Source organism: Eufriesea mexicana, unplaced genomic scaffold (genome assembly GCF_001483705.2).
Source record: "Eufriesea mexicana isolate 0111107269 unplaced genomic scaffold, ASM148370v2 scaffold1358, whole genome shotgun sequence".
NCBI classification, from domain to species: Eukaryota; Metazoa; Arthropoda; class Insecta; order Hymenoptera; family Apidae; genus Eufriesea; species Eufriesea mexicana.
In genome coordinates, this window is record NW_016909491.1 from 99,310 (window position 1) to 109,073 (window position 9,764).

The 9,764-nt window shown below is 54.3% G+C and overlaps 1 protein-coding gene across 1 annotated transcript in view; it reads left to right on the plus strand.

The window, feature by feature from the left end:
• LOC108548111 (serine-rich adhesin for platelets) overlaps positions 1–9,764 on the plus strand; it is a 39,274-nt gene that overhangs the window by 16,361 nt on the left and 13,149 nt on the right. Inside the window, exon 6 of the mRNA XM_017900899.1 lies at positions 9,512–9,586. Coding sequence (XP_017756388.1) covers positions 9,512–9,586 — 75 coding nt within the window. The remainder of the gene's footprint in view (positions 1–9,511; positions 9,587–9,764) is intronic.

The window sequence follows — 9,764 nt, forward strand, 5'->3', positions numbered from 1 at the left end:
CCCGACGCGCCGCTGTTATCCGCTTCCCAAATCGAGAAGATTCTTTTTAGCGGACGGCCACGAGGTTCGAGGAATCCGCGCGCGAGCAAGGGAAACGACGCGACGCAAGAAATCGAGACGATTGCTCGTCCTCGTGGCCCCGGGGACGATCGATGGAATCGCGAACACGGACGAGATCTTGCCCGGACAAGGTCGCTCGTTCCCGCTCGTTAATTGCGCCCGAGATGTTTCGATGAAAGTTACGTGGCAAACTTGCTTCGCGAGCAACGGAAACGAGGCTGTTTTTATGCCCGGAATTCCTCGGTGTTCTCGGAAAACTCGTAGCATGACAAGGCGGGACACGAAATCGGAGATGTTTACCGATCGAGTCGAAATTCGCTTACGCCGTTACCGACTAATTTCGTCATCGCGGTCGAAAATATTTGCGCCGACGTCGCGTGATTGTTCTATCGAGAGAAAAATAATTCGAAACGGTAGAAAATAACGATCAGACATTCGCGATCTTTGTCACTTCGTTTCGAACAACCAACCTCATGCTAATCAATGTTCGCGAATACATCCATGACTTTCCGAAACGCAATTGCCAGACGATTCTATTCAATCCTAGCGTCATGAAACATTTATGAACCGTGCGCATCGACAACGCGAAATTATAACTCGAGACGCATGCAACGTTAAGGTATTATGTGTACATACCTGTAAAACATTCCGCGTCGCAATGCCAGGTCGGTAACAGCGTTGCGCATGTAGGTCCTCGAAATTCCTTGTTCACGTGGTCGAGAATCGCAACCGTTGAATAATACATTATCGATAGTCTTTCGTATGGGAGCTGATTTCCATGGTAGAAAAACCCGGAGCAGGATCATTCTTGCGAAATTTCGATACGCCTGTCAACTGCCGGGGCCTTTCCTTGCCGTTTGAGGTTAAACGACTGTCCTCGCGAACCATAACACAATGCACGAAACTCGCGACGCGACACAGAGAAATCCGAACGGAATAACCGATACGAAACGTCAATTCCGATGTTGACACGATGGCGCTGCTGGCGTTTAGTGAGGTTACACGACCGTACGGTATACTAACGAAACGTTAGATAAGAGAATTCGCGTTTCACGCCAGGGAAACTTTGTAAACGAGGAGAATCTCCTTGAAACTTCAACCGACGCGTCAACGTCGCGTCGCGGCTGATTCCACGAGTTTGGTAAGGTTAAACGGCCGTTACGTCGAAAATCGCGACACGTTCGAGATGGAACTCTCGATAAGGAGACTCGCGTTCCATCGCGAGACAAGGACGGCGCGCGACTGACGCGTGGTCAACGGACAAAGACAGAGACAAGGTCGGAGGATCGCGTAACTCGAATTACCTTTTTTCGACTGCGCCATTGTGCGTGTCCCGCGCTCGCCCGGCCATCGAAATGAGTTATCGACGTTCGATCTCTCGCTGGAGCGTGGACAATAACACACCGAAACGAAAAAGAGGTTTTCTTTGCTCGCGCAGAGAGTACAGCCTCCAAATTGATTCGATACACTTCTGACCCGTGTCAGATATCGCACGTCGGTTGACTGACAATAATCGTCTCGCGCGATCGATATATCGCGGTGAATCGATATCCGTAGCGCATCTGCTTCGCGTCCCCTGCGGTCTAGCATCTTATTGGTCACCCGATACTCTCGAACATCGTTTAACTCGTTGTTTAAATTTAAACACGACTGCTGCCTATTTTATTTCTCTCCCTTCTTGCTTTTCCTTTTGCAATTAAATCGCGAGTCTCGAGGCTGTTATTCGATTATCGAAAAACCGAACGAGAATAAAGGAAAACACGGCGCAACGATTTTTCGTCGTTTGTTTATTTCACCGGCGTTACTCCCCGAAATAGGTGCTTAAATATAGAGTAAAACGGGCACGGTGTGGAATATAAAAGGAGCAAGTGCATAAATATAGAAGGAATACACGCAGCGCATAGGGATACATTTGGAAATAGCGCATCGCTTCGCAGCCGCTCGTGCACTTCCTGAATTCTCCACGGCGAATCTCGTTCGACTCCGTTACCGAGATTCGCCCAAAAATCCTTGCGACTTTCAAGATCGAAAGAGTGATTTATATGCATGCGCACGTTTACGATCCTATCGAGTTAACTCGAAGGTAACCTATCAAGAGTAAAGGTACCTCAGTCTCTCCGTGAGACCAGTAAGGAAGCCTCGTCATTGGTGGAAAGGGATGCCCAGCGATGTCCCAGGCAGAGGCAGAAAGGCGTTCGCCAGTCTCTTCTCGACGCTCCGAGTCAAAACGTTCCGTGGGCCCTCGTCCGGTTCGCCTCGCGCCTTGCCTCCACTTGTCAAAATATTTCTCGCCGATTTTTCGCGTCCAACGCGTTACCCTCGCCGCGTGTTTCCGTGCTTTATCCTCTCGTGATTCCTCACCGGGTCCGGTGCCCGGTATTTTTCGATAATTCGCCATTTTTCCTCGGCTCTCGAGGATCGTCGAGCACACGTCCGTCGGCTTCCAAGACACCCGTGCCAGTGAATCTTCGTCGATCTGTCGAGCCTAGGATACTCTTCCGGATTGTAAACAGACGGAAAAAGTCGTAGGGGTATCGACAACGAACGAGTATTATTCGCGAGAACTCGAGGACACGCGTGATTCGCGAGATTCGAACGGGGACCGCAGTCGTACCGTGACTTTGGACTTGGCGTGTACGTGACACCAGGGTTCTCGGAGTGTTGGTCGCAGAGAGTAGTCAGTGCTGTCCTTTGCCAAATATCGTGGTTACGATCGCCTGGATCCAAGGGATCGCGATACTCCCGGAGCAACCACGGGCTAGCGAATGTTCGACGGGAACCGTTCGATTCGTGACTGAAAAGGTATTTAAATATTTACTTGCTCGGCGTTCCGATCCTCTGGTATTTATTCAACCGGTGCGTGGAAAGTACTCGGCGCGAATTGCGTTTAGGAACTCGCGCCCCGGTGCTAATAGCGGCGGACAAGAGCTCGTGGCGGAGCTTTCGTTTGGAGGATCGGTCGGGTAAACTGGCTAACAACGACGTCCTACGTATACGCGTTTACCCACGCTTCTAATCGGCTGGCTAATAAAAAGATAGCTCTCCGGAGATCGTGAGAAGCGGATTTTTCGCGACGGAGAAAATAGCAGGTATTCGTTTATACCTGCATGCCGCAATCGCGAAACAATTTGACCTCGAGAGTGGCAAAAAGCCGGATCGAGGAATGATCGGCGATATTCGCAATGGGAAATTAGAATGTCAAAAGCACGTTCCTCGGAGTCTGGTGTTTCGCGTAATCGGGTGAATCATTGACTATCGACGAATAATTCGAGTCTGACTCACGGACGGATCGCGTCATCGCGGAGGCAAACTAAATAAAAGACCGTTAAGGAGAGAACGGTTTCGGAGCTGGCCGGATAAAGAGTAATTAGCAGACTCGAAATTACGAGCCGGTATTGGACGACGCGAGAACGCTTTCAGCGGCAGGATGTGGGACATTAGAGAAGCGGTCGGTGCGCAGCTTCGCGGGTAAAAAAAGATTGCCTCCCGGACCGGGTGCTGCTTGCAAGCAGATCGAGGAAAAAGCTCGGCCTGCGACGAGAAAGGGGATCCTCCGTACTGTTACGGGTCGCCGCGACTCGAAATTCTTCGCCCTGGGTGCTCGAGCCGATCTTCCCGTTCCAGTCCCACCCGGATGGCTCGTTCCGGCAACCAAGCGAGAGAGAAAATGGAACGAACGATTGCTCGATGCCCCTGAGCGAGTGTAGTCGGAAGGAGGCGCGCCTCCTTGGAATTTCCAGGGGTCCGATTTTCGTTAAGCAGATTTACCAACGGATGTGGTTACAAAAATTCAATTTGTCGCCCGCGCTGACCTCGAAGCTGCACTTTCACTCGCCACCCACAGAAAAGCGCAGCAACAGCTGCCGCTCGCTCGCTCGTTCGCTCGATCGCTCATCCGCTCGCTCGTGCACGGGATATTTTTCGAATTTCAAGGGTAGACCGTGCCAAGGGCTTCGCTCGCTGGCAGCTGACACTGCAGATGGGGTGCACCTGCCACCGACTATTTGCCGTCTCGTTCCGACCTTCGAGAAATCTGGCGTACGCTCTCGATCGCGTCCAGGCACTCGCGCCGATTTCTCTCGTTTCTCGGCGAAAAATCTGCCCCCGCTGTTCTGCCTCGTTCGCGAGATATCGTCGCAGAGACGGGCAAAGACGGAGGGATTTTTCGCCGGAACGCGATTTCGCAATGGACGACCATCGCGAGGCGGGCCGAGCCGCGGGTGCAATCGCGCCGGGGGCGAAGGAGATAGAATTCGCGGCGCGGAAGGCACAATTAGTTCATTCATCGAATGCATCTCCGCGTAGCGGCGTGCATGCGTACGAGCTCGTGTACATATTAAATTTCCGCACGACACGCGGCGATGTGTTGATCGGAGGCCAGGCCTGGTCGGTTGGTTTATCGGGCAGGCGCCAACTACTCGTTGCTCGCTGTAACTCGCGAGATACACTCTGTTAGCCGAGCGAACGATCGTGAGAGCGTTTATTATTTCACCGGGGTCGCAGGGGCTGGGTGTATCGCGTGCACGCGCGCACCCGTTCCAGCCGCTGCAATTCCCGACCATTACCTCGGGGCGAGAATAGATTCGACCGTGGATTTCGGAACCGTTAACGATACATACGCGATAATTTCTCTCTTTAAATCCAGCCTATCTTCGTCGAGGAGCTCCCTAAATCCTCCCTAAATCGTCCCTAAATCGTTCCCCTAGGTATCCGAAATAGGTATCTGCACGCGTTCCAGAGATTTCCCTTTAATCCTTGGAAAAGTCACAGTTCCGGACAGCTTGGTTTCTAGTATACGCGCCCAAGGAACGATCCGACAGCTACGCAAGTTACCGGGTCGAGGCCAACTTTGCCACAAGTCTGTCCGAGTTGTTACGCTCCGTAGATCTCTGCGCGATTTTCACAGCGAGGAACGATCGGGCGGAACTCGGGATAGTCTTTGTGACGTAACGCGAAAGGCGACCCGAAACACGTAAAACGGCGCGGTCGCGTAATCCGCGATTACGATCGCGGTACTTTCGATAATTGCGAGTCGTGCTTGGATTCCCTTGCCGGCCGTCCGCGGCGCCACGCGCGTGCCTGGGCCCCGCGTTAGGGGTTAATCGTTGATACGTCTTTCAATCACACGATTCCGTAATTACCCAGGTAATGGCCTACCGCTCTCGCGGTTTAATCGAATCCGTACTAATTAATGACGAGCTAATAATTACAAGAATACCCGTGCTGCATCGTGACCGTGTTACGGCCCGGTAATCTCACCGTGCTTCCTTGCCTCGCGAGCTACATTATGGGAATTACGTCGGCTCGTAATACACGCTTTTACCGGAATACCCGGTGCGCGCGCGAGGTACCCGAGCACACGCCTCGCGCTCTCCTGTCCGCGATCCTAAACGAGTTTACGATTAAAGAATCTCGCGCGACGTCTGGATCGAGCAACAGGGCCCGGGGCCTGGGACGGGCCGGAAAGTTACGTCGCGAATTTCGACACCGGGGAGGAACGGGCGCGGCTGGATAACGGCTAATCTTCCCTGAGCCCTCGTGCCCGTTCTCGACGTTGGTTATCGCGACTGTGTTTGCTTCGCTATGACGTTTAACAGTATCGACCCACGCGTGACTCGCTTCCGGTTTGCCGCCGCTCCCTTGGTCGCGCTCGATCCGATCGCGACTCGTCTTCCCGCCGTTTCAAAGTCGCGACGCCGGTCGCAGGTGCTACGCACGCCACGGTACCCCGGGGCCGCACGTGAACCTGCTTAAGAGGTTCTTACCAGGTCTCGCGATACACCGATTTAAGCTACTTTGATTCGATTGGGCAGCGTACAGAGGGGCGTTGATACTCGGCCGCCGAGTCGCTCTCTCTCGCAAACGCGCCGCTCCGCCGCGATGCCGTTTTCACCGGCAGCCGGCAATTTGCCGTAATTATTATGTTTATCTTTCTCATTCACTTAACTCGATGCACCGACTCGCGGCGGCCGGTCCCCCGGTTGCATTCGATTTTTACCCGAACCATTTCGTGCCGGCGTCCTGCCTGCCAGAGCTGACACCGCCACGCGTCGACCATTACCTTCCGGAGGCGGTGCGCCCGATCCACTTTGTCAAACTCGATTTGCGTGATTCCCCTCGCGTTTGCCCACCGATGATCCACGGTCCTGGCAATTAGTCAAACCGGCAGAGGGAAGCAATCGGATGATACCCTCGGATAGCGTTTGTCGGAACGAAAAGTCGCGGATGTCGCGGGATTCTTGCAAGTTGAGGCCAATTTCGAAACCTCGACATCGCGCAGGTATGCATCCACGGCGTTATGGAATTTTTCAAACGCTCGTCCACGACGATTCGCTCGGTCAAACTCGATTCGCGACGTTTCGTCGGAGGGTTGTAGAGTCGTCGTCGGCGTCGTCGTCGTCGCGTTGGATAATTTGGACCAATTTTTGGGACCGCGAAGGTAGGAGGAACGAAGGAAACGAGGAAGCTGACGCGGTACTTCCGGTATGGCCTCGCGCGACCATCGGCTCGCGGCGTGTTCTCGGGAAGCACGTAATCGCGAGGTTACTCGGGAAGGTTAGTCAGCGGCTGAGATACCGGAAGGTTCGATCGGAGCAATTGAAAATTCTCGCGTTCGAGATCGGTAACCGCTTCCTCTCTCCGGAGACCGGCATTCCGACGCGTCATCGCGCAGTGGAGCCCAGAACTCGCGGAAAGACGGTCGTCGGCGTGTATATACACAGGCGTGCACGTGTTGGGGAATTGTTTCGGTGTCTCGGTGCACCGGCATGGCAAGAGGAACGTGGTCCGCTCGCGAATCCGCTCGACCGCCGCGGAGTTAGCTCGGACGGATTGTTCCGTGCACCGGAGGTTCGTGGAAAAGCGTAAAGAGCGTGTGTCTCGAGGAGGAAGCGGGAAGGAGAGTGCGAGAAAGAGGTGGTGGAAGAAGAGGGAGAAACGGCGAACGAGCGGAAGGAGGAGGGTAAAGAAGGTTGGCGAAGAAGAGGTGGCTAGAGGAGGAGAGGAGAGGGCTGGAGAAGCAAGTAGAAGAAGAAGAAGAAGTTAAGATGGTCCAGCGCGGGCAGCATCGGCACCGCAGCCGGAGGTGATGACCTGCTCAAGGCCACCCGCTCCCAACCTCTTAGACCGGAGAGGAGAACCACTCTTCTTATTTCTCGTTGCTCTCTTTTCTCTCTTTCCACTTCTTCCAGCCCTCCCTCCTGCCTTCCGACTCCCTCTCGCTCGCTCCCTTTCCTGGCAAGCCTGTCCTCTTCCTGTTCGCGGCTCCTCCGTTCCTTCTCTCTCTCTCTCTCTTCCCCCCTCTCTCTCTCTCTCTCTCGCGCGCGCGCGCGTTTCTCTCCCTTTCTCCGATCCTCGGTTGCTGCCTGGGTTCCCTCGGTCGGAACCCGGCGATGTCAACTTCCCGCCGGGCCTTTCGTCGAGCTCCTCTTCCCGTTCGATCGCCATTGAAAAATGTCCCCCGAAAAATCCTCGCCTCGCGGACCTTCCAACCGCGACCTCGCGGCGGCGCTCGAGTCGGCCGGAGGAACGCGCGTGATTCCCACTTTTTCGAAATCCTATCGCGCGCGAATAGCTTCCTCGACCGCGACTAAACTGTCCGTAAAATTGAAACGGACATGGAATTTTAACGGTCGATCAAGCCGCGCGTTTGCGTTCCTCGCGGCTCCCGAGCGTGCATCGCGATGGCCGCGGCGAGAGAGAGCTTTTACGACGCGCGGCGACCGCTCGTAAAGCGGCCGATATCGCTCTGCTTAAAATCCGCTCGCGAAGCGAAAACGTTGCTCGTGGGCGGACTCCGAACCACGAAGAAGCATCGACGTCGCCGTCGCTAATTCGGTTGCTCGATTCTTCTTCCACGCCTCAAGGACGAACGGAAGTATCCGCTCGTCCTACGAGCCTTTTTGCTCCGCCGCTCTTACTTGGCGATTAAAACCCGTCCGCGGCGTTACCTTCCCGTAATAACTAACGAGAGCGAGATACATGACCGGTAAAACGGTCGTAAAACAGGATAGAGATCGCGGGGGAAAGAAAGAAAATGGCGAAAGTGGGAACAACGACCGACTCTCTTAGCCGAAATCGCGGAGGACCCCGTGAAACGGACCATAAAATGGAGAGCGAGAAAATGGCGAGAATAGGGTTTCGGCTAGTTCGATCCAGCGATTTTTATTCGTGGTCCAGAGGACGAGCGGAAGCATCCTTCGTGGAATCTTTTCCCAGTACCGCTTGGAACGAAAATGGCGTAGAATCGTAAAATGAACGGGACGGCCGTAAAGCGGAAAGAAGATCGGCTGGAAAAAGGCGACGATAATTTCAGCTAATTCGATTAATCGGTTTTTCTCCGGAGCCGCGAGCCTTTCCGTCATACCGCTTGGCTTCGCGATTAAAACCTGTTCGAAGCGTTACTTCGTGCCGGAAAATCACGGGTAACGCGTAAAATGGGCGTAAAATAGGAAGAGGCCGGGAAGAAAATGGCGAAGACGATTTCAGCCGGCGGAGGATACGCGAAGGATTCGGAAGGGAACGGTGCGGGCATCGCGTTCGTCGCATTCCATCGCAGGGTTCTCATCGGAGGAACCTTGGGGCCCACATCCTCGTTAATCGCCGCTTCGGATCCTCGGCGACCGGCGATCGCGTCCCCTAGGATGGCTCGGCGGCAATTTATCGAATCTATTTACGGTACCGACCGAAAATTATACCGATCAAATTCACTTTCCGACCGGACTATTTCCAAACGAGACCGACCGTCGATCGAGATTAATTAATAGCTAGATCGGGTCCGGAGCTTCGTTAGATCCCTCTGTGGCGGGGCTATGGAGCCGGTGGACGGCCGCGTCTCGAGATACGGATCTGCACGGGCAATGTTCGTTAAGCGATCAAGGTCGCGTGGAACAAGAGACCAGTCCAGTCCCCGTAGCCCGTTTAGCCTTCCGCGTATTCCGTTTATCGCTGAATGAGCGTAATGTGGCGTCTCGCACGCGGAAATACCCGTCTACTCTGCTCGCGTCTGTGGGGTACGAGAGGGTACGTATACACCAGGGCACGGATCGAAGGAGGTCCAAGGATCGGAAAGCTTCTCCTAGAGCTTTTCTCTTTTCGACGCGCGCTTCGACTGGACACGCGGAACGGAACGGACACACATCGGACGCGTGTCGTACGCATGTCCGACTATCCGTGTATCTGATGTTTAATAAACGACGGGTCAACTAGAGTCAACCGCGCAGCTGTGTCCGCTGGCTGCCAGCTATTACCTCGATCCATTATCGCTGGTCCGTTTGTGTACGAGCGTTTTTCGTTTCGCGCGCGACGCTCGGTAATTTTTCTCAATTGAAACGTCATCCGCGATACCGAGGAACGACTTTGACGGAAAAGCCGAGGAAACGCAGTTTCCAGGCGACTCCGACGCTGTCGCTCGCTGCTCTCGCTCACGCTCAGTCGTCTCTGTTGTTTTCAGCGCGGAATGACGAGGTAGACAACGCGACTCGAAGCGCCAACTTCCCCGAGGCCCCGGCTGAAAATCTCCACGCAGGTAAGCCCATCCTTCTCTATCGCCTATCTATCGCGACGCGATCATCGTCCACGTCGTCGTTGTCGTCGTCGTCGTCGTCGTGGTCCATCGGAGGATCTCGGGGTGCACACCTCTCGGGTATCCCACGGAGCCGTAGGAGGTCGCGCGAAGCTAAACTTCCGTGACATTCTCTGCCGGC